General features: G+C 45.1%; 1 protein-coding gene across 2 annotated transcripts in view; it reads left to right on the top strand.

Annotated features, from left to right (window-relative positions):
* MYO18B (myosin XVIIIB) overlaps positions 1-22,208 on the top strand; it is a 203,622-nt gene that overhangs the window by 144,924 nt on the left and 36,490 nt on the right. Inside the window, exons 40-42 of one of the 2 annotated variants that reach the window (XM_030583194.1) lie at positions 17,445-17,578; positions 20,649-20,690; positions 21,795-21,932. In XM_030583194.1, the coding sequence (XP_030439054.1) occupies positions 17,445-17,578; positions 20,649-20,690; positions 21,795-21,932 (314 nt within the window). Of the gene's footprint in view, positions 1-11,355; positions 11,411-17,444; positions 17,579-20,648; positions 20,691-21,794; positions 21,933-22,208 lie in introns of those variants that run through there. The other variant, XM_030583195.1, reaches the window with a different exon arrangement.

Here is a 22,208-nt window from a genome sequence, read left to right as displayed (position 1 = left end):
CACAGTGGAATAAAAATAATGCTCTGTGCCAGGAGTGCGGGCTGGGAACGTGCTGCTTTATTCCAGCCGCCTCATAAAAAAAGAAAATCAAATTGAATGTGCTGGGGGTGTGGGAGGGGGGATGGCTCCCACTGACAAAGAGGAAGTAGGGAGGCGTGAGAACATAGATTCATCCCCTAATACTTTGGGTAATCCAGGTATCCCTATGGTGACCACTTTACTACAGAGTTCAGGTTGGTATCAGTGCCCTCAGTACTGTCTTGTTCTTAGTGGAGATACTACCTTGGCCTCTGAGCTGGTCCAAAGGGCTGGAATTTCAGTCTGAATCCACAGGCTCTTGGTGAGTGACTCAAACCTGGACATTTGGGGGATAGGAGCATCCAGGTTCCTATTCCATTATCCATTGTGGAAAATTCCGACAAGGCACAATTGTTGACCCCAAGGCAAAGGGCCAGGAACTATAACATTTACTTTGCTTTATTAATCCTCCACACAAGAGGGCCTTATTTACAAGAGCCCACTCTGATGTTAGTTAGTTTTTCGGTGCTTGCTTCCTTGTGAAGTGAGTAGCGTGTGCTCAGAGGCATCTTGCTCTCCTCTTCTGTTGTGTGTGGAAAAAGTATCCGCCCAGAAGCTATGTCTCCTCCTCCTGAAAGATGTGGATCTGCAGGACATGCTCAGGGCTGCTGGCTGCTTCTCTTCTCTCCGGCGCAGTGCTGAGCACCCAGAGGTTAAAAGACTTAGTCCCAGCCACCTGTTCTCTCTGTACTACAGTGGAAACTGAATTCCTTTTCTCTTTTTTGACATGACTCTAAGTTATCTGACTATTTAGAATAAACCCTTGGGAGCTTAAAAGCAAAACCAGCTCTCTCCTAATCTTATGTGCACACTCATTCATTATGGACTTGATAGGGGATTTACAGGGTGAAATTCTTTGGCCTGTGTTATACAGGAGAGGTCAGACTACATAATCATAAGGATTCCTTCTGGCCTTAGATGTTACCAGACAGATCTTCAGCTGGGTTAAACTGTCATAGCTGCGATTGAGGCCCCAATAGAGCTATGACCGTTTACATCAGCTAAGGACCTGCTCCTAAACATCTGTTAGTTATTGCAGGCTACCAGGCGCATGGCTGTGCTGTTAGATAGGGGTATGCATGAGTAGGGGTAGGCTGTAAGCTTGTCATGGGCCTTAGAGAGTCCGTGATGATTTTCAGGATGCCTATTCCCAGCTATCCTACTCTGGAGGTGGGTGAGAAGAGGCCTGGACTGCCAAAGTGGCCCTGCAGTTTTCAGTGCTAGTTTGTGCAGTTCTGGCAGGGCATTCCCCTTTGCAACTGCAGATTTTCTGGCACAGAGATGGCTAAATGCCTGACATAGACCCTAATTATAATAACTACAGGTTTCCTAGGTCTGATTTTAATTATTCATACTATTGCTACAAATATCAAAGTTAATACAAAGTAAATTTAAAGCACTTGTTGAAAGCACACCAGAGCAGATATCTTGCAGTGGAGGTACCTGTTGTGCTTAACATTGTTATTTACTGAACTATCTATAGCTGTTTGTATTTTAAGAGAGGAAAAAAACTCCCTGAAGGCTGGGATTACAGCTTGAAGTGCAAAGAAGTCAACAGCACCAGTGGGAGTTTTCCACATGTTAAAATGCCCTCAAAGGCCATGCAGTGTAATGAAATTCTCTAGCGGAACAATCAGTAGTCATACAACAAGCCCAACTAACATAACTAGGGCCCTACTAAATTCATGGTCCATTTTGGTCAATTTCAAGGTCAAAGGATTTTTAAATTAGTAAATTTCATGATTTCAGCTATTTAAATATGAAATGTCAGAATGTTGTAATTGTAGGGGTCCTGATCCAAAAAGGAGTTGTGGGGGAGTCGCAAGGGTATTGTAGGGAGGGTTGTGGTACTGCTACCCTTACTTCTGCACTGCTACTGGCAGTGGTGCTGCCTTCAGAGCTGGCCAGCTGGAGAGTGGCAGCTGCTGGCCGGGATCCGGGAGAATGACTTGCTAAGTTAGAACCATCTAGACCTTTACTCAGGCTAAAGCTTCCAGGTTGTAATTCTGATTCCTGGTGTAATAATTAGTTCTCAGCCTCCGGACCTGGTTAGCAATGTCAGCCACTGCCCAGCCTTCCCCTGGCTTTCAACAAGTTCAGCAGCACACAGGTGGCAAGATTCTGATCTCAGTTAATGTGTTTCTGAGATGCAGTCGCTCCCACTTCACACCAGCATGGCAGAGAGGAGAATCTGACCTATATCTTAAAACCAAGCATGTATAAGTTTACTTTAATGCTTCTAAATGTTTCTTCTATTAATAGGCGTGAAACTTTGAGCACTGTTAACTATTTTAAGTGAGATCTCAAGTATTTCTTCAAAAAATCCCATCTGGAAGGTATTTTAGGCTACAGTCACAGTGTAAATAACACCTTTTATGGTTCTCATGACAGAAGATAGCCTTCCTAATTACAGTAGTGTTATCAGTGTGCTATCCAGAACAGCTTAGCACATTATAGCCTTGGTGTTTACAAACTGTTTTCATTTGCAAGGCTTAATGGTTTCTCAGGGCTTGTCTACATCAGAAAGTTGCAGCGCTGGTGAGGGAGTTACAGCGCTGCAACTTTGAAGGTGTACACATCTGCAGGGCACCACCAGCGCTGCAACTCCCTGTTTGCAGCGCTGGCCGTACTCCCGTTTTGTCTCGGGTGTAGAGGATCCAGCGCTGGTGATCCAGCGCTGGTAATCCAATGTAGACAGTTACCAGCGCTTTTCTTGACCTCCGTGGAAGGAGGAAGCCTCTGGTAATCAAGCTGGTTTCCTTTCCCGGTTTGCTCTCTCGGTCCCGGAGCCACCCAGCAAACCGCAGGGAAGGAGACCTGCTTGCTCGGGGTTCCGGGACTGAGAGAGCAAACCGGGAAAGGAGACCAGCTTCGCCGCGGTTTGCTCTCGCGTTCCCGGAGCCACCCAGCAAACCGCAGGGAAGGAGACCTGCTTGCTCGGGGTTCCGGGACCGAGAGAGCAAACCGGGAACGCCGCGGTTTGCTCTCTCGGTCCCGGAGCCACCCAGCAAACCGCAGGGAAGGAGACCTGCTTGCTCGGGGTTCCGGGACCGAGAGAGCAAACCGCGGCGAAGCTGGTTTCCTTTCCCGGTTTGCTCTCTCGGTCCCGGAACCCCGAGCAAGCAGGTCTCCTTCCCTGCGGTTTGCTGGGTGGCTCCGGGACCGAGAGAGCAAACCGCGGCGTTCCCGGTTTGCTCTCTCGGTCCCGGAACCCCGAGCAAGCAGGTCTCCTTCCCTGCGGTTTGCTGGCTGGCTCCGGGACCGAGAGAGCAAACCGCGGGGAAGCTGGTTTCCTTTCCCGGTTTGCTCTCTCGTCCCGGAACCCCCCTTGAAGCCGCCCAACAGCGCTGCAGTGTGGCCACATCTAACACCACTTGCAGCGCTGGTTGCTGTAAGTGTGGCCACTCTGCAGCGCTGGCCCTATACAGCTGTACTAATACAGCTGTAACAACCAGCGCTGCAAAATTTTAGATGTAGACATGGCCTCAGTCTTTGCTGGGAGCTTGATAGAAGAAACACAGGATATTTATATTCCTAGTGAGGTGTATGGACTGCTGCTGGATTCTCAAAGAGGTTGTACTATAAAGCAAATTAAAGGATATCTACAGAATTTTAACTAAATGCGTTGAACAGCCAATGACCAACTTACAGCCCCCACCCCTGAACATTCCTGGCACAAGTCTTTTGGAGTTGTGCCTTTCCCTAAAAGCTAATGACTTTGCTTGATATCATCTGTGGTTAAATTTAGCTAAAGTCAATCTCTCTAAGCCCCACTTTGAGATGAGAGAGCATGATATGAAAAGTTTTTATTGGGCAATCTACCTTAGCATAATTAGATCCATTGCATATAAGATGTGCAGTTTTGTTTCGTCATTGGGAAAAAAAATTCTATAGCAATTAATCAGCACTTGCAGTTGCTAGAACCAATTACAAATAAAGCCTGTGTTTGAAAGATTAGCAACAGATACTAATCTTGTCTCGCCTGAGAGTTAGACTGGAAATTTTGTCACTTCAAACTTGCTGAAAACCTCAGAGTTAATTACTTAATTAAAAATAATAATGCTTGATGAATGCTGCAGGTGTATGTTAAGTTATTCAAATAGAGCCAATCCAAACATCTTTAATTAGATTACACTTCACTTAAAAGTGGATAGGAAATTTGACAAAGTTTATGTTGCGACAGCAGAATACACACAAAACCAATAGAGAGACATGAAGGAACTGTAATGAATTTTCCAAGTCTTCTGACCACAGATCCATTATAGACTAAGTCACACTAAATTATTTCACTTGGGCTAATCTCTGCTTTGCCTTATCTTGAAATGCTTTTGAGGCCAATTGAACACCATTTGAGCTGTAAGAAAGAAAGGCTTGTAAATCCCTTTTCAGAGCCTTGGCACTGGTTTAGGCTGATGAGGCAGCAAGTGGGATGGGAAGGTAGGATGTTGTTCTTAGCCATTGCCTGGGTGGTTATTTCCATGCAGGAGCCTGGAAACTCTGTGGGCTGGATTATTCTGTTTAGAGCACTCAGTGGCCTTGTATCAGCCAGAGATTCCTGGTGGAGAATTGCCCCTGTAGGGAGAATCTGCACTGGTGTGGAGCAGACATAGTCTGGTGTAAGAGTGGCTGTGTCATGGACACGGATGTGTGTGGGTGTGGAGGACAGTTTGAGGGTGCCAAAACTGAGCCCCATTCCACTCCACCTATCCTCCCCTGGCAGAAGGGACCTATCTCCAGCGCTGTCAGCAGCCTATCTCCGAGAGGATCCCTCCTGCTGGCCCAGGTGGCTCTGAATAAAGAAGCTGGAACCTGCTCCCATTTTTCACTGCTCCCGAGCCCAGCTCTGACCTAGCAGAGAACTGGGGCATATGAGCCAGCACTTGCAGCTTCCTTTTGATCGTATCCTTGGGCTGCTGCCCTCACCCTGCCCGAAGGGGCCTTGCCAACATTAACTTCCTGGAATTGCCACCAATGTCAGTGTGAGCTCCCTCTCTGGGTGTTGGCAGGCTGACTCTATGGAGAGTGGCTGCCTTTCTGGCTCCAACTCCTACCACTGCTTCTCCAGGCCCAAGAGGTTTCCCAGCCCTTCCAGCTGGTCTCTGCCTGGATCCATCAGATTTTCATCTCTTCTTTTCCACAGAGGCAGAGGGGAGGATCTGTCCTTCTAATACAAACATACCTGAATCCGGGGTCTGGCAGATCGAGCCACAGTCAGGCCTCAGCATGGCTCAAATCTAAACATGGCCCAAGAGCACGTGTGGTTCTCATCACAGAAAAAACATCTCACTATCTAGCAACAACTTTGAGCTTGACAAGATGGTAGGCCGAGCCCTCCCACTCCCAATTCCAAGGAGGGCTCTCTGTGCCGAGAGAACGCTATCTCGCATCCAGGTCTTGAAGACCACAGTGCATGGCTGTAACTCAGTCTAAGACAAGCAAAGGAAATGCAGAGTAGGCTTGTGATTTGGGTTTTCTCCTGCATGTCTGTAAAAACTGCCATCGGGTGTCAGTAAATTTTGTCTTACTAGTTCCCTGATGCCTTGACAGAGCCATGCAACTCCATTTGCAGGCTCAGCAGGATTCTGTCATTCCCTATTTATGGTTTCATCTGTTTTTAAAGGAATGTGTTTTGTATGAGTTTTATCTTAGTAGTGTTTTCTTTCTGTGATTATTCCAGCTGTTGATAAATTGTATAGTCAATTGCTTGACCACACTTTGGGCCATTATGAAATATACTCTAGAGCCCAAATAACCAGTGTTAATAAGCTTTATTAATATGGTACAGGAAAAAGATTCTACGAGTCTATGAAGAGCAATCCCATGGAGTGATGGTGCATTCACCTTTCATAGAAGGTGTGATCCCCAAAGTTACGTCTCTAATGCCATTTTTATATACCCTATTTGTGTACCAGTAAAAGGTACTATATACGTGACCTGAAACTAGATTCAGTTAATCAATTTTTTACCTTGTTCGTTACCAGTATCATGGTGTACTGCCCATTTATCTTTTGTTCTGAATGCATGTGTACCAGGTAATGACGCACCCTTATCTTTGTTCTTGCTACAAGCATTCCAGGCGCTAAGGGATGTGAAGACAGCTCCTAGGCTGGTACGAGGATAAATAGATTTGTGAGAATAACTTCCTATCTGTTGTAATGAGGAAACAATTATGTATCCTGATACTGATGGTTTTTCCTATCTTAAAACAAAGCTTACTTCAGTTAATGTAAGGTATTATGGGATACTTAGCATAAGTGAACATGATTATAGTAAAGATACAGACCAATATGGGATATCTAACTGCTATATTAATGCTTAATAGCATGTATGCTTAAATGCTTGGAATATATATTGTGGGTAGTATTATCAGCATAATACATATGTATGCTAGCCAGCGTATATTACTCAACATAGCCACTGTGTTCACTGGCAGGAATATTCATGGAAAGAACACGTGTTTACGTGAATTTTGTTTGTGGAAAGCAAATTCTGAATTTGCAGTCTTTGCTATTCACACCAGAAACCTGACTCTAAAAGTTATGCTCAGACAGTGGGAGGAGCAGAAACAACACCATGTGACCCATGTATCCAGTCAAACCTGAGCAACATAGTTTGAATTTCAAATATGGAACTTTTGCAGCAAACTCCCAACAGACAGTCAACTCCCCAAGAAGATTTTGTTGAAATAATTTCAAATGACCTTGAGGCCATGTCAGGCTCTTGTCGATAGGTCATGAACCATTAAATGAGGCAAATTGTATAAATTATCCACCACGAACTATTCACTGCACTCTGATCATGCTCTCCTTGTCCTCCAACCCATTGCAGCCAAATGGCTGAGCAGTTCTCATCCTTTTATTTGCAGACACCTTCACTGCTGGCCTTGCTTTGCCTTCCCATTTCCAACAAGCAGAGGAGATTCTGCTCAGCTCTTGTCTCAGCTGGATTCAGTCTTGATAGCAAAAAGAAACCCAAAGCACAAAGCACCTTAATTTGGCCAAGTCAATAGCACACTGTGTTCTAACAAATTGCCACAAGTACTCCTGTTCTTTTTACAGCCTGGAAAGAGGCTTATCACACAGCTTTAAATCATGTCTTCTTCTAGGCACTGGAGATAATGCTGCATAATGTTATCAAACTCTAGAGCAAAAGTGCCAAGTTCTGATCTCTGTGACACCAGTAAAGACAATGCAGTTACTGTTCCGGATTTACACCGGAGTAACTGAGAACAGAACCTGACCCACCATCAATAATTAAAGACAGTAAGAACTTCCAGCCTGGAAAGTGTTTCAAGCACGTTAGCTTGCATAATAAAACCCCATTGTCCTTGCATTCTCTCACTACCTGTTATGCACACTGCACTTGTCTTTTACTCTTTTACTTCACTGCTTGCTGCCAAATGGAAGGTAATGTCTGGTTGGATCACTGGTTTGCTTTAAAATGTTTCTGTTGAAGATAACAGAGTGTGCTGCATGGCTTGGATTCATTGGACCTAGCTTTGCTATTTTTTTCTGGAGCATTCACAAAGCGGAAATAATATTTTCCCAGCACAGTGTGTCTCTTTATGCCACACTGGAAGATGTGTGGCAGATCAGTCTGGGAAGTGTGTCCACAAAAGTGTGTCGCAGTGTCCACAAAAGACAATATGAAAGGGACTTTCAAAGGAGTATTTGAGGCAAAGGGCGATCTCAGGGGAAGAGCATTGGGATCATTTTCATAACTGAGCAGCATTGACAATTGCATTAGAAGGGCAGTGTTCCTTGCTTTGCTGATGACATATATTGCCAGAATTTTGGTGTTTAATTAGATCAGCAGTAAATGGTATTGTATGAAATCTTATTTGAAGAATGTCGAGGCTGGGAACTTTAAACATGTGACAACAGTTGAATTGCAAAATTTTCTGTATAGATTTTGAAGACAAGGTTTCCTCACTGCGACAGAGTTTTTGCTACATATGGCTTTTGTTATACAATAACAATGGCAGCCTGAATTCTCTTCCCTATTATCTTGGAAGACTTTAATTCATATTCCAAGTCAGGTAATCTTAACCTCAGCTTTTTAAAATAAATGCTTTTGAACTATTGACTGTACGGTATTGTACAGGGGTTTTTGACAGTGCTGTACATTAAGGCAATTTATCCACCCATGTAGTTGGTAGGAAAATCCAATTTGGGCCACTTTGCATAAATAGATGGTACGTCTATCAAATAAAGTCATTTTAGCAGGAATTGCAGTAATAATCGGGGTGATTTCCACACGGAATAATTGGCGGTTCTTCTTCGATCCTGAGTAAGTAGCATTAAATAATTACAGAGTAGATACACGTAAGATTAGTACAAACAGGAGACCGAGCTTTAGAAAAGCTGCAAGTGTGGAAAGGTTCCTGAATCCCTTTAGCATCTCAAGACATCTATAGAGCAACCCCTACTGGTTAATGCCACCTTGCCAGCGAACACCCAGCACCTGTCCTGTGCGTTACTGCGACAACTTCGTCCTCCATACACCCTCAACAGACTCCTTCCCTCTGCTTCCCGTTAGCTCAGCCAGCCTCCCCTTGACAATCCCAGCAGCCTTGCCGGCTTCCTGAGAGTCCAGTGGCCCTCTCAACTAAACTGGTCTCCCTTTAGCACCAGATGGGCTGCTGCATGGGACAGTTCTGTCCTGAATGAGAGGATGAACGAGACGGGAGCTGATTGGCCATCTCCCCCTCTAACCCTCTGTGAAACGGAAAAGACAGCCAAAGGCAGAAACAGCTGAGCTAAGAACAGAACAACTGTAAAAGCAGCAGAGCCTTGTTAGTCTTTCCCAGGGTTGGGTGGCTGATCTTGAATAGCTGTTGGCTGGTGTCAGTAGTGTCTGGCTCTCTGCGGCTGGTACGTCTGTATCAACAGCTTCATGTCATGGCAGGTGATAATCTGCTTCTGTGGAAAAGAGAGGGAGAGAGTATTTTCCATGGCAGGCCTGGTGAGCTGATAGAGAAATGCATGGAAAGAACAATCCCACACCTAGAATCCTTCCAGCCCAGAGCCCCATGGGTTGTTTCCTTGTATCTGAAAAGCCATGCAATACGCAATAGAGCAAATGGTCCTTTCAGCTGTGATATTCATTCCACCTGTGCTCCTTGCTGTGACTTGAGGTAAATGAATTGCAACACAAACCACTGGAGGTCATGCAGGCAGCAGGAGCGGCTGATTAGAGTAACATTCATGCACTCCGTAGCCCGAGGTTCTCAGAGTCGCCTCTGAGGCCACGTCCAGACTAGGAATTAAAATCGATTTTAGATACGCAACTTCAGCTACGAGAATAACGTAGCTGAAGTCGAATTTCTAAAATCGAGGTACTCACCAGTCTGGACGGCGCTGCATCGATGTCCGCGGCTCTCCGTGTCGATTCCGGAACTCCGTTCGGATTGATGGAGTTCCGGAATCGATGTAAGCGCGCTCGGGGATCGATACACCGCGTCCAGACTAGACGCGATATATCGATCCCCGAGCAATCGATTTTAACCTGCCGATGCCGCGGGTTAGTCTGGACGAGGGCTCAGAGTTTTCGAATGGAGAGGGTAGATCAGTCTTCATCAGTCTTGCTTGCAGAAGAGCAAGGTGATAAGAGTTTCCAGCTTACATCACTCTGGAGAAGTGGTTCTCAGCCAGGACTACACGTTCCCTGGGGTATTCAGAGGTCTGCCAGGGGGTACATCAGCTCATCCAGATGTTTGCCTAGTTTTACCTGGTGAAGTCAGTACAAACTAAAATTTCATCCAGACAATGACTGGTTTACACTGCTCTCTATACTATACACTGAAATGTAAGTGCAATATTTATATTCCAGTTGATTTATTTTATAATTATGTGGCACAATTGAGAAAGCAAGCCATTTTTCAGTAACAGCGTGCTGTGACACTTTTGTATTTGTATGTCTGGTTTTGTAAGCAAGTCTTTTTGAAGTGCAGTGGAACTTGGGGGTACACAAGACAAATCAGACTCCTGGAAGGGTACAGCAGTCTGGAAAGGTTGAGAGCCAGTGCTCTGGAGGGCTCTGCTCTGTAAAGCGCTGTGCTGAATTACACTCAAGCCAAATTGTTCTTCAGATTGAGAATAGCGCTTCCTACTTGAAAGCGCTACAGCAGTGCTTCTCAACTTGTTTACCACTGTGGGCCGCATCCAATACTACCTGTATGGCCCTGAGGATGTCACATGGCCCGCAACTCTGTGCTGATTGGGCCTCAAGAGGCCTGTGGGCTGCGGGTTGAGAACTACTGCCCAACAGGAACGTCCTGCGGGAGCACTGACGTCTCACACTAGGTACGTGTGTATTGAAATGAAGCCTTTCGGCAAGTGGATGGAACTGATCCTCCCGTCGGAGACGCTGGCCCGAAATCAGCCAGGAAACCAGGAGAAAGTGTCAGACACATCACCCACACCTGGGGGACATGTACTGGGGCGGAGTAAAGAGTTACTGGGAAGAGTGAGAGAGGGAGGGAGCCGACAGCTCGACGAGAATGAGTGAAGGAGGTGCCTACACCAGGGCCGCCACCCCGAAAGGTAGAACAACAGCACCAGCCTCTGGCCTCCTTCAGACTGATGCTCGGTCTGCCAGGCTTAAAATTTTAAAGTGAATTCACTGCAGATGGAAGGAGCTGGCCTGGCAGCCTGGGAAAGCAGAGAGGTGATCTATGCCATGGCTAGTGCAGGGCACGCATATCACCCTGCTCACCGGTGAGCCCTGGAAGCAGTGACTGCCATCCATGTCCAGTCAGACCTCAGCCTTCTTCTGGGGGCCACTGTGCATCACCCCAATTCTATCCACACTGCACAGCGTCACTTGCATCCTTTCTTTCGGCTTCACACCCAATTTCTCTCACACTGCAGAGCTTTTATGGGTTGACAGTGCAGTTAAAATATGCTTGAATGGTGAGATATGTAAGAAGGAGACACACACCCCCCCACGAGCTAGCTAAGCTTGCGGTGCTCCCTTGCTGCTGGAGCACAGCTAAGGGAAGGGATTGCATGTTTTGCTGGGGGCAGTGTTATGGTCACTGAGGAAAAACTGGGTGTCATGCTGAGAGCATGGATGGGGTGTTTCAGAAGTAACTGGATGCCCTGCATAATTACCCAAATTGTGCTGAGGAGAGGGGTGTTGTTGGGGTTTGTTGTCTCTTTGGTAAAATGCTCCGTGTCCCGCATTGAGCTCCTGTGGTAGTATTTGTTCTGTCTCACCCTCCTCTCTGACTGAGATGTTACAGGGGCAGGCTTTCTCTCCACCTGTTTCTCTTAGATGCCATGCTGACAAGTGCTGTTCACCCCCAGAGCGCTTCCTCTGTGGAGAATGCAACAAGAATGAGTCATGTGGAGATGTGTTTGGAGGTGCAGAAAGGCCACAAGCAAAACACAGAATCAAGAATGATGCTGGAGAAAGGAGGACGGGGTGGCTGTTTTGACACCTCTCGGCTGGTGAGATCCAGCTTTGGGGCCAGCAGATCTGGCCCCAGGAGGATCACCCCTGCTGGCATAGAAGGTCCTATTCCATCTCCTCTCCCTGCCAAGAGGGTCTGGGGATTTCCTAGTCAGCTGCCTGTGAGCTCCTCCTGGCTGCTGCTGCTCATATCCTTGGGTCTTTCTTCCTTTGTTTCATGAGCAGGAAGGATTTGTCAGAGCAATAGAAGTGGGTGCTTGGAGCATTTCTTTGTGTTTCCTCTCAATAGGAAAGTCAGAGCCTCTTTCCAGTCTGTTCTCAATGAATATGTAAAATTCACGGGGTCTGGTGTATTAAAAGGAAAATGCTTCTTGCATTTACATCAAATTTGAAACAACATGTGTCAAGGTGTCTTTTTAATTGTTATCTAGAATAATGGTGTTCTGATGTTGGGAACTTTATTGTCAGTTTATGCAAAGGAGATAATTTTGGCATTTTAAATTTAATTATGTTGATATGATTATTCCTTTCCTCAAGAAAATTGCATGGTACAGATATGCCATGTTTGAATGTAAGCAGAAGGGCAAAATAGGTACAATTGTTGCAGGCACCAACTATGTTGATAGTAGCTGAAATCCCAGGCATATGCTAATAGGAAAGCCCAATATATGCTATGAACAGTAGTTTTTGGATAGCATCATTCGTTTGAGGCTAAAGGAAAGATTGTCCTGCTTGAATCATCTGGAACTCCTGTCCTATAGAATGTACTTAACTCCATTCCCGTGGACTGGAGAGAGAAATTATGCCATAAATGTTGAGCATTAACCTGCTAAACTAGGGACTACTCTCAAATCCACTCTGCAGACCTTTTATCCATCCAGATCACTTCCACGCTCTGTGCATGGAACTCCCCAGGGTGCAGCCTGAGAGCAGATTCACCATGGGCAGTCTACAGCATTGGGCTGTGTCTGCTTCTACCATAGCTTGTCTCTACAAGGAAAGCTCTTGATTCTGGGCGATTGAAGGTAATGGGAGATTTGCTATTGACATCAGTGAAGGATCAGGCCCTCGATGTATGTACAACATGGGATAAACTAACAACTTATTAACTTGTAGGATGGAAAGCTATGAGTGTTACGATCTCTGAAACCTTCCCTAATCTGTCATGTCCTTTTTTTACATGGTTTATTTACAATTCAACTGTCCCCGTGTAATGATGTGTGAATCAGTTGGGAAAAAATAAGACCAAACCTAGACCTCTGCTCATCCATAAACTGCAGACGTTATTTTGCTTATTCGATTCTGTTCAAGCTAAGCTAATCATTTACTTGACACATTTCTCCTTTTCCTCTGTTACAAATTGCCTACAGACTGGTCATGAAATCTTAAAATTCCTTTAATTCTTCAGAAAGTACTGAATATTCTCAGTTCATGCTGAGTGTAGGTTCCATAAATCATTTAGGATTGTTTCTGTTCCCAACTGTTCCGACTGCATATTTATATAAGTGAATGTACAATTCAGAATTACTTTCAGTGAAAGTTGGAGCATTCAGACTTAAAATTTACTTTTCACATGGATTTGCACAGTGACTTACTTGAAGATTATTGAAGAGCGAATACAAAGTTGCATGACATTTTTTGGCAGTATATGGAACAGTTCCAGTGCCTCTAGTAATAACAATAACTCGACTGCTCTCAACTGTAAATCCATCTGTTTTAGGAACAATGGTATTGTTAAGCCCTGCTGCCAGCGTTCATTAGAAATCTCTGTTTCCAGCCTACCATTAATACCACTCTGTCCAGAAGCTGCAGAAAGAATCCCAAGCTCATTGATATCATTAGCACAGTTGGCAATGTAAATGTATTAAGTCACCTGCTCAATACCATCCAATGTTAACCCCCAGTCTCCACAAAATATTGTAACTTTGCACATCTCTGGTACCTTTGGCCACTGGCTCTCAGAGCTCTTTACTAACATGAATTCCTCCTCGCACAGCTCCTGCTTGGAAGGTGAATTATATTGGCCTCTCTGGTTTCCCCAACAGTAAAAAGTGACCTTCCTGAAGTCACTATCCCAGATCAAAGGTGCTGAACCCTCCCCTTCCACTGAAGTCCTCTGGGAGTGCAGTTCATTCAGCACTTTGTAGGATGGGCCCAGAGTCCTTTAGAACCCAGCTCTCCAGCTCTGCAATGGAAACACTTGAGCATACAGGCCTAAGATGTCAGAAGGAGGACCGATTTCAGCTCCACGTAGAGAGCTAGCACAAGACCTAGGCACCACTTAAGTTCTACCTCACCCACCAAGAAAGGTTGTGTCCTGGTCCTATGCAGCCTTGCAGGGGACCCAAGGGGGGCATAGAACCGATGACTCAGTATGAAGCTCACTAATGGGGTGGGAGAGAGAAGAGGTTGTGCACCTGATACCCCATAGGGGAATGAATGGGGTAAGGGAGGGGTAGAGCCATGGGTCTTGCCCTCTTGTGTTGCCAACCAGCAGAGCCAGCCAGCTGTAAGGGAGGGAGGTAAGCGGTACTCCCAGAAAGGAGTGTCACAACTTACTTCCCCGTGGCTAGAGACCGAGCTGAGCAGGGGGAGACTGTGACTCGGGGTGAGTTTTGTCTCATTACTTCTGCAAGGGGCTACCCCATCCTCCAGGGCCGACCCAAGGTTCAATCTACCTCTGTGGCTCTGAATGGAACTTACGCAGTCGCCTTGGCTGGCATTGGTATAATACGGGTGAATTTCACTCGACGTCTCACTTCCTTTCTGGGGGCTCTGTTGGCACTGCTTTTAAGGGGAACGGGCAGGCCAGAGCCCTTAAAAGCAGCACTGAAAATTGCAGCCTTAAAATTTGGTAGACATTCCTAACGACATGTGAACACAATGTAAAACAAGCTGATGTGCACAGAGCTGCCCAAGGAGAGAGAGCGTCCTCACAATGCAAGCTGCTGAGATTACGTTATTTGGTAATATTTCACCTCTGTAGAAGACTCCGAGGCCTTTTATTTTCCCCAAATTGAGTAAGAAAGTGGCTGAATTCCCAGATACAGAGAAGTGATTCCATCCCCTTGTGTTGAGGGGGGAGTGCAGTCCTCCGTCGGTATGTCAGGAAAATAATAATAGAATGCAGCAAACCCAGAATGCAGCCAGTGAACTACATTTCATTGAGTCACATCTTCCCGGAGCGGAGGAATTATTTTAATTGGGGCCGTTATCGGTATATCTGAAGGTTTGCTTTTTTATCAATAGGGTTTTTTATTGCTGCTTTTAAATGTACAAGTAGCTGATTACGGATGTGGTCGCTAAAGCTCTTCATTTTCTCCCCATGGGATTTAACACTTTCCTGCCTAAGTTCTCAGGCTAGAGTATTTTGCTTTTTTTAATTTGGGTGCATCTCCCACCTCAGTTGTGTAGTGTCTGCTACTGTATGGCCTATAATGCCACAGGACCAGAGCAGAACGCCATATCACGGGGCACTTTTCATACCCAGCTGACCTGCATCGGCACGAGAATGAACAAAATGACCTGCTATGTCCTTTCCCACTCTAACTCCTAAGCTGGGGAGTTCCATGAAGGGAATCAGTCAGATGTCCACTCACATTTCCCCCCTAATAGGCAGAAAATAAAGGCCTGGAAACGCTAGATTTGAAAAAGATCTGGGTGGAGTTATAGTCTCTACAAGTATCGGAGCGTTCCCCAATGCGACTGTGATTGTGTGCAGTCCCAACTCAGACATTTCTTTGCATGTTTTATGAACTGAAATGCTATTCCCCTAAGGGCCGCTCACCCTGTGATACCAAGGCTTTCATTATTTACTCTGACAGGCGGCTGGCTCCTGCACTAAGGCCTGTCGCTGCCTGCACTACAAATCATCTTTCACCTTGTCACCACAGAGACGGCAATTTTACAGCTGGCACCTTCAATCAAGTTACATTTGCAGCTCGCGTGCTCTGTCTCTGTCATGTGACGGTTCAGGAAAGCGGGCTGAAGAATGCCTTTCTAGATGTGAGCTGAAAAGACGCAAAAGCAAATTAAAACTGCAAAGTTAAGACTGTGAGTGGTAAAAGAGTGAAATCTCTATGTGATTAGCGCCAGCTCACGCAGCCATTATGGCAATTATGATGGGAAAATCTCAGCCACAGCCTGTTGCTGATGTTGACGGTGAACAATAGAATCCAGGATTGCGACACTTCCCCCACCCCCCACATTAGTTTAAATTGAGCTTCTGATTTTCTTACAAGATGGCAATGTTTCAGAAAAGAGCTCTGTCTTACAGCAGTTTGTACCATGTTATGTAAGTGGATAAGCAACCCAGAAATACACAAAAAATGTCCCTTTGGCCCCTGCACTCTCAGCAGGTCTGTTCCCAGATTAGTCTTATGAATGAGCTGCTTCCTTACTCACATCTCGCCTGGATAAGAACATAAGAATGGCCGTACCAGGTCAGACCAAAGGTCCATCTAGCCCAGTATCTGTCTACTGACAGTGGCCAATGCCAGGTGCCCCAGAGCAGGGCCGGCTCTAACAATTTCACTGCGCCAAGCACAATGGCACGCCGCGGGGGGCGCTCTGCCGCTCGTCAGTCCCGCGGCTCCAGTGGACCTCCCGCAGGCATTTCTGTGGAGGGTCCGAAGGTCCCGCAGCTCTGGTGGAGCTGCCGCAGGTGTGTCTGTGGGAGGTCCACCAGAGCAGCGGGAGCAGCTGACCTTCCACAGCCACACCTGCGGCAGCTTCACCGGAGCCACCTACCACCCTTCTAGCAACCGGCAGAGTGCCCCCCCCGTGGCGTGCCGCCCCAAGAGGAAGTGAAGCTAACAGGCAATGATCAAGTGATCTCTCTCCTGCCATTCATCTCCATCCTCTGATGAACAGAGGCTAGGGACACCATTCTTTACCCTTCCTGGCTAATAGCCATTTATGGACTTAGACACCATGAATTTATCCAGTTCCCTTTTAAATACTATTATAGTCCCAGCCTTCACAACCTCCTCAGGTAAGGAGTTCCGCAAGTTGACTGTGCGCTGCGTGAAGAAGAACTTCCTTTTATTTGTTTTAAACCTGCTACCTATTAATTTCATTTGGTGACCCCTAGTTCTTGTATTATAAAGCACAATTTAACTGAATCTTAAAACCTGAGCGTTAAGAGAGTTGTGGTGGAACCAAATCCAATGGGTCAAAGACTCAAAAGATGGAAAAGGCATCCTAGAGCATGGAATCTACCCTCTGGCCAGATCAGTGTAACACCGCCATACAGAGAGCATAGGCACAACTGCCCGCTGCACCCCAGGAGGTAGAAAGGATCCTGTATTTTTTCATTTTATTTTGAGGGATAGAAATATGGTAGGTTAATGCAGTTCTAAAGGCTGTTTCAGCAAAACCAGAAAAGAACATGAGGCCAAAACCCAAGGTCAAAAGCCACCAGAGGATGTACCTCTGTTAGTATTCAAAACGAGAGGAAATGTTCAGGAGTTTGGGGGTCTCCTTACAGGTTGGGGGTGCACTGTAACCTCTGCCATAACACTGCTGCTGTTGAAGGGAAGAGGAGCTAGACTAATGGTTAAAATCACTAGACTCTGCAGACCTGGGTACAGTCTTCTACTGACTTCCTGGGTGACCTTGGGGAAGTCACCTCACCTCCCCGTGTCTCAGTTTCCCATCTGCACATCAGATACCAGTGTTTCCTTTCTTCCACCCTTTGTCTGGCTTATCTTGTCTATTCAGACGGTAAGCTCTTCGAGGCAGTGACCGGTCTTTTATCATGTGTTCGCACATGACTTAGCACGATCTTGGCTGGCATCTCTAGGTGTTACTGGAATAATAACAAATACATTCTATAAGAAAATACATCATGTAAGTGAATGGTTTGTTACCCTTCTTGGATATGTAGGTCCATGGCTGAATGTCTGCAACTTTCCTGAGCAAAACCTAATTTTAACATATGTTTTTCCTAGGAGAAGCAGGTAGATGAGCTGTTTGCCGTGAGGCAGACCTTGCAAGCTGACCTGGAAACCTCGATCAGACGCATTGCGGATCTGCAGGTCGCTCTCGAAGAGGTGCAGTCCAGTGATGAAAGTGATACAGAAAGGTATCTAGACTAAAACCAAAGAAACAAGCCCAAACAAAGAAGGCCAGGTTCATCCCTGGGAGAAGCATTCTAAAGTTAGTGCAGATACACTAGGCACCATGTGGGCCTGATGTCTCTAATTGTGATGGAAATAGTCTAGTCACAAAAATTCTTGGTCCATTTTCTACATTCATGTAAATCATCCCACTCAGCAGTTTGTGAGTGTCATCTACTATGCAAAATTTTTCCTTTAAGAAAAAAAGACCATTTATCAATGAAAAAAGATTTTTGGTTCCAAATATCACTGTTCCATTTTCCACCGGGTGCAGGGTTAATCCCCCTGTGTTTGGTGTCATGAATATAGCGGTGGCTGTGTTTTTTCAGAACATGAGAGCCTGCTGCTCCATGGCTCATGGTCTTCACCTTGTGCAGTCATTTGAACCAGTGCAAAATAGGAGGCGAATGCCCCCAATGCAGCAGAGCAGTGTTTTAACACAAGTGGCAATGGCTACACAAGGTACAGGGCAATGGGAAAACCAGGCCCTAACTTTGCATGTGTCCTTCAGCCTTTGGATAACTTCCTTTTACTGTGTCACAACTGAAGTGGATTTAGGCCAGGATCGAAGAGGCAGCTAAACTTAATGATAAAAATGGCAGTGTTGAATAGTTAAAACTGTATGCTTAATTTTTAAAGTTTTCCTCCTGTTTGTTAATCAGATATTAAAGCCACTGGGAAAAGCATTTCCAGTCTTGGATGGGATAATCGTTTTAGTGCCAGTGTCACAAAATGATCTCACTTTTCAGAAAAATGCATGTTCCCAGCAGGAGGCTCAGAAATACCAGTTGGAATTGAAATCTTTATTCAACACATTTCCTTCCTGCAGAGAAGTGCTTGTGACCTTGTGCTTTCAGACTGTTGGGGAAAATGAATCCAGTGCAAGTCAAATTTACCACCTAAAAACCTTGACAACAAGCCTTTAAAAAGGCTGTTACCAGATAAATTTAAAAATAAAATTCTCCAATAAATTAAAAGGCAAAATAATTCCAGCAGTGAATTTTGTGCTAAACAAAACAAATGACTGAATAATCTCCAGATCAGGGGAATTTGCCCCCAAACCCATGATGCCCTGCTGTCTCTCTCATGCTAATTGTCTAATTGCTCTTCCCAGATCTGTATTTGAAAGACCTGTTCTTACTCAGCTAAAGTCATTCTTTTCCCCATGGCTTCACATATACAGTCAAATACCTGAAATGCTAGTCTGACACCTCCCTTCTATTATTCATCTTCACACAACCCTTATAATATTTGTTCTTTGATGGTAAATCAGTCCAGTGCCATCTGTCTTTCTAGCTGCTTTTTAGTCTCTTTGACTGCTTCGGAGTGTCTCTTTCCCAGACAGCCTCCAGACAAGGCCATTGCTCTTGCAACAGATCTAATAGGATGTTCTTCCTGAAAATAAATCTGCTCTGTCTCTTCCTGGCTCCCCTTGCCCTGAATACAGGGTTCCTCTCTCTTTGCAAGAGGAAGTCTCCTGCAAAGCCTCAGTCTTATAGGGGCACACACTGGGTTACCCCAGCCATAGCTGCTAATGTGAGAGAAGAGGACGTTTCCACAGATCATCTAATTATCAGACTTCTGACAACTAGATTCTGAATAAATTAGAGTTATTGATTTTAAAAAACAGACAGCCCTGTGACGTTTCCTTGCCTTCAAAATCGAGGTTGGATGGGGAGAGAGAATCCATTTTTGCAGGAGAGCTGGTTGAAAAATGTTGACAAGAAAAAATTTCCATTCCCCATTCTTGGATTAGCTTCGTTCTGATGATTGTTGTTCCCTCATTGCTAAGAGGGCATTATGACAAAGAGAGAGAAGGGTGACCCACGCGTGCACGCACGCACGCACACTCACACTCACACATGCACACACCATTCTTTGAAAAGATATACTTATTCAATATTATATAAAGATTATATATTTTCAAAGAATGGGGCGTGTGTGTGCGTGTGTGTATAATACATATATATTGATACCATTTTTTGAAAAGATGCAGTTCTTTCCCTAATTATTAAACCGGGTAGAACAGGGTGAAACCCAAGAGCTCAGAAATGCCCTTTCTAATCAGAACTGTTTTCAGATACAAGTCATGCTTTCCTTGGAGATGAGAAGTAATTCTCAGCAGGGACTCCCCAGGCTGCTGTGCTGATGTAAATGGTGTTCTGCCCTTTTTACAGTTATTTACCCCTCTTCTACATCCATGGCTTCAGATTTTCTCATTTCCCTGCAGTCTTTAACTTTTAACCAGTGGATCCTAAAACAAGCCCAACCTATTACTAAGTTGAATTAGTAAATTCAGTCCTTCTGGAAGGTTCATTGAACGCTACCAGATCTATAACAAACCAGGTTTATGATGCATTGCAGGGGACTCAGATTTACAACTGATCGGTGCCTGATGTTGTGTCTCCCCTCTGACTTCCGTGGAGTTAATTCTGATGCACGCAGGCAGGAGAGCAGCATCAAGCCCCAAACATATTGCATTACGTAGATCCTAGGAAAACCAATATGCTCTGATGCAGAAGAACTGCAAATAGCATTGTGGCTCACAGCAGGCATAACATATACTTGTCACATCTGTCCATTAGTCAGCCTACAGATATGGGCTGTGTGTTTGAGCATGTTACAGGATAGTTAGCCATCCAGCTGGCACAACTTGCATTACCATCAGTGGGCTCTGGACTGACATACATCACTCTACCAGTATACCTCTCCCCCAGTGTGCACAACTGTGGCCTTTGTGTGTGTGTGTGTGTGTGTGTGTGTGTGGTGTGTGTGTGTGTGTGTACATACACACACCCATATGCCTTTATTTCCAGTATGTCTGATTTTTAGGACATATTTTAGACAGATAGGAAAAGGCCCTGGTAGCTCTGCTTCTCCTTGTAATGACAGCTGGAGGAGAAAGTTGTGCTACAATGAATCTGAAATGTTTTTGGTCTCCTTAAACAGAAGCTGATCCTCTGACTTCCACTGTGATTTAGTAAAGACAGCACAATCCATCACCAAGTGCAATGATCTTTTCTTCCTTCATTACAGTGTCCAGACGGCCCTGGAATCTGCCTGTTTAAGAAGAGATATGTAAGTGAACCCTAAGATTTGCTGAGTGGTTAAAGTGTTTCACATTTTTTGTGATATTGACTCATAGTTGTCAAAATCTCGTTTTCCAAGGAGTGTCAATACCTGGTGAAAATGTGATTGTGTTTGTATTAGATGTGCTTTGATTAGTTTCAGATGGAATTTCAGATGTATTGCCTTTACATACGCTGCAGCTACATTGATCTTCCACATTTTCCCTAGATATTCTGCCTATTAATCCAAGATAGATGGTTTCAATTTTTTTTCTTTGCTGGGTCTGATTTGAGAATATTAAACTGGCTTGTACTTTTAAAGGAAGTGAATCTCTTAAAGGGAATCAACCTATCATCATATCAGGAGTGGACACTAATGACAAATGAATACAGGACCAAACCCCTAACGTAGTGTGAAACCCTTTTGGAAGGTTTGTACCCACCTCTGATACAGACCAGGAGTACTGGTTCAAATGTGACCTTCAAGTCGATGATTCTATGAACTGTGTTTTACGATTAAAGCCATCTTCCCACAGCTGAACATACAGTGAATGAGATGGGATTGTGTTTGCACACCACCAGGCTGGGTTACAGAGCATTTTCACCAGCATAAGGAAAACAGCCATCTGAAGTGGCAATTCCATGAAAATCATGTTGCCTGGAAAAGTTTGTTTCATGTGCACTGAAAGCAGACTCTGAACCAATCTGTGCTGATGCTGTGAAAGACCAGAACAGATTCAGTCATCTAAAGGTGCAAAAAAAAAAAAAAAAGAAAAGGGATAAAGGGACCAATACAGCTCAAACAAAAGCCACCCCAAACTACCACCCTGAGACAACCCATCTAGGTTTTAGTCATCTTTCCCCCACTTCACTTTTCATGTGCATGGCTTGGTTTGACCTGGGTCTGGAGCACAAATTCTGCAACACAGTGAGAGGCTGGCATATGGTTGTTTCCAGTTCAGGGAACCTGCAAAGCCAGATGAGATAGCCTACTTAGGATAAGCTTTTCAAATACCCCATTTGCCAGCTTACCTCAGGTTTCTTTGCTGTCTTTGGAGAAGGAGGGCATGCCAGAGTGAATGCAAAATAAAATGGTGGTGTGTTCTGCTTCCAGGGACAATCGGTCTAGTTTAGGCTCCACTCTAAGTCTGGAGCCAGAAGAAAGCATCAAATCCTGGACACCTTCAGGTCCCAGCGTGGCTGGAAGTCTCTCAAGGCAATCCCTGGGCAGCTGCAGCACCCCGAGCCTGAGGTAAGAGCTGTCCAGAATGTTCTTAGACTGAAAAACATCAGTGGTAATGGATGGTATGTGCTGCAGGTCGAGTTGTGAGAAACAGAGAGCTCACATCAAACATATCCTCTGTAGAAACTTTAAACGCTAAATGCCAAGTGCCACACACAGCAGGATGTACAAGGCACCGGAGTCAAGGAGCCTCAGGAGCTGCAGCAGCCAGCTTTGGAATCAGTTACTTCTTTTTAAAAAGCCATGCAGGTTTCTGATTTTGCGTGCTTTTAAACTTGGCAGATT

This window comes from Gopherus evgoodei, chromosome 13 (genome assembly GCF_007399415.2).
Source record: "Gopherus evgoodei ecotype Sinaloan lineage chromosome 13, rGopEvg1_v1.p, whole genome shotgun sequence".
NCBI lineage: Eukaryota > Metazoa > Chordata > Testudines > Testudinidae > Gopherus > Gopherus evgoodei.
Note: the sequence above shows the minus strand (reverse complement) of the source record. Positions and strands in the feature narration are given on the sequence as shown.